Source organism: Cystoisospora suis, assembly GCF_002600585.1.
Source record: "Cystoisospora suis strain Wien I chromosome Unknown contig_6375, whole genome shotgun sequence".
Classification (NCBI taxonomy): domain Eukaryota; phylum Apicomplexa; class Conoidasida; order Eucoccidiorida; family Sarcocystidae; genus Cystoisospora; species Cystoisospora suis.
In genome coordinates this window covers 1,492-3,761 of record NW_027159164.1, presented here as the reverse complement: position 1 = coordinate 3,761, position 2,270 = coordinate 1,492, and the positions used below count along the sequence as shown (strand labels likewise).

General features: G+C 43.6%; 1 protein-coding gene across 1 annotated transcript; it reads left to right on the top strand.

Moving 5' to 3' along the window:
- Window positions 1-25: 25 nt before the first annotated feature.
- On the top strand, window positions 26-2,244 carry CSUI_009940 (flagella associated protein; the record flags this gene model as incomplete). Its single annotated transcript, XM_068070048.1, has 1 exon — window positions 26-2,244. A coding segment is annotated over exon 1 (1,851 nt), but the record flags the coding sequence as incomplete, so codon positions are not given.
- Window positions 2,245-2,270: the final 26 nt, after the last annotated feature.

Sequence of the window (2,270 nt, the reverse complement as noted above, 5' to 3'; positions counted from 1 at the left end):
CTATGTGATTTCTCTCTTTCTCTTCGTGTCTTCTCTTTCTATTACCTTCTGTGCTGTAAGCTTCTCCATCTTTCTCTCTCTCTCTGTCTCTCCCTTCAGTCGCTTTCTCATCTCCCTCCGTCGTCTAGGCTTCTCCTTTTTTCCTTTTCCCCCCCTCTCAATCTCTTCTTAGTATGCAGCAAAACAAGCACAAAGGCCATCTGTCCTTTCTCATTCTCTTTCCTCCCTCTTCATAAGCGAACTAAAAGAAGACATGATGCTCTTCATCCTTTCTCACCTTTCTTCTACGACTTTTTTCTTCACTATCGATACCTCATCTCTTCTCTTTACAGGCATCTAGGTTTCTTCTCTGTCTTTGAAAAAGAGTCTTCTCTCTCTCCCCTCGGCTTATAGATGGAGGGGGATTGTCCTCCTCATCCCTCACAACAGGAGGAGGAGGAGAAGAAAGAAGAAGAAGAAGAGACTTCTCTTCAGTCTAAGAATCTCCAACCTATACCCAATGATACAATAAGGGGGAGAGAAGAAGAAGAAGGAGGGTTGCCTCTCTCTTCTTCTTTTTCTCCCTTTGACTCTAGGACGAGTGATGCAAATAGACCTTCTCTTCCTTCTTCAGATCTCCGGGCTTTCTCAGAAGATCCTCATTATGAAGGAAGTGAAGATCCATGGAGGGGGAGACGAGGAGAGAAAGAGGAAAGAGACGAGACAGGAGAAGGAAGGAGAGAAGAAAGAACTGATGATGCAAGTTCAATGGAGAAGGAAGACCGGAAGGATATCGAAGGCGCCAATGGAGAAAGAGATGTACAAGATAAAGAAGAAGAAGAAGATCAAGATGAAGATGAAGAAGAGAGAAGAAACGTAGTGTCTTACAAAGGAGAAGAAAGACGATGTAGCACGGATAGTTGCTCTGGGTATGACAACTTCATTGATCGGATCTCCCTCAGTCAGAAAGAGGTCTTGTTGGATCAAATGAAAAAGAAGATGGAGATGGATGAAGATGAAGAAGAAGGAGAACACAAGGAAAGGAAGCGAGAGGGGGATGAAGACGAAGAAAAGAGCGAAGAAAGGAACGAACAAGATGAAATGGAAGAAGAGAAAAAGAAAGAGGAAGAAGGAGCGATGTCACAGGGAGAAGGAGATCTTCATGGAGATCGACGAAGCGACGAGAGCCGAGAAGAAGAAGAAGAAGAGAAAGATGGAGAAGATTCTTTTTCTTTGAAGGCGGACAGTAATGGAGAAAGAAAAGAAGAGGACGACAAAGAAGAAGAAGAGAGAAGTCTCTTTCTATCCCGTGCATATCATCATAGTTTCGGAGAACCTGTAAGAGACTTGGCTAGGATAGAAGAGCAAGATGGGGTGTCTGTACACCTGAAAAGATACCACCATAGTTTCGGAGAACCTGTTGACGATGTGTCCATCGAATTAGACGAAGAAGAAAAAGATGAAGAGCCTCCGTCTGCTTCTCATCCTGACGGCTCACCCCCCCTATCTCCTTCAGAACAGCCACTTCTTCTCCTCAAAGCAGAAGATGAAGAAGAAGAAGAAGATATCTCGATTTCTCCTATCGCTCGTTATAAAGAAACAGAAGAAGCATGCCATCGACAACTCCAAGAGCAAATCAGAGAGCTCGGAAAACAAGAGAATGAAAAGTCTCATCTCCCACCCCCTTCTTTACTAAACCCTCCACCTCCTTCCTCTACTTCTTCTCATTCTTCTTCTTCTCTTCCTTCAGATATCCCTCTCTCTTCTTTTTCTTTCCATCCCTCTTCAGCAGCACCGGCCCCTCCCTCATCTTCTTCGTTTCCTTCGCCTTTAGATGATGCGGATCTTTTGCCTCCTTTTGCAAATGAAGAGAATCGCCGGCTCCATGAAGATATAGTGAAATCTCGTGGCGAAATAAGATACCTCAACAGCCAAATAGCTGAGAGACAAGACCGCACAAAGATGATGGAGGTGCATCTTAAGAATCTTCTTGCCGAGCTCAAAAATATCGAGAAGATTCAACAGGCGAAAACTGACTCCATTCAGTCCGAAAGGCATATCTCTGATCTACATGAAAGACATACAGGCAAAATCGCTAGCCAAATCAAACAACTCGATGCTGAAGTGAATCGATTCGAAGATCGACTCTTAGCCGTACAAGAAGAATTTCTCAAGAAGAATGAAGAAATCGATAAGTTCAAACTCCTCATGAACTGGAACGAAAAAGAACTTAAACAATGGATCACTGCCGAAACACAACAACAGGTACTGAAAAAGAAAGAAAGAGTGAG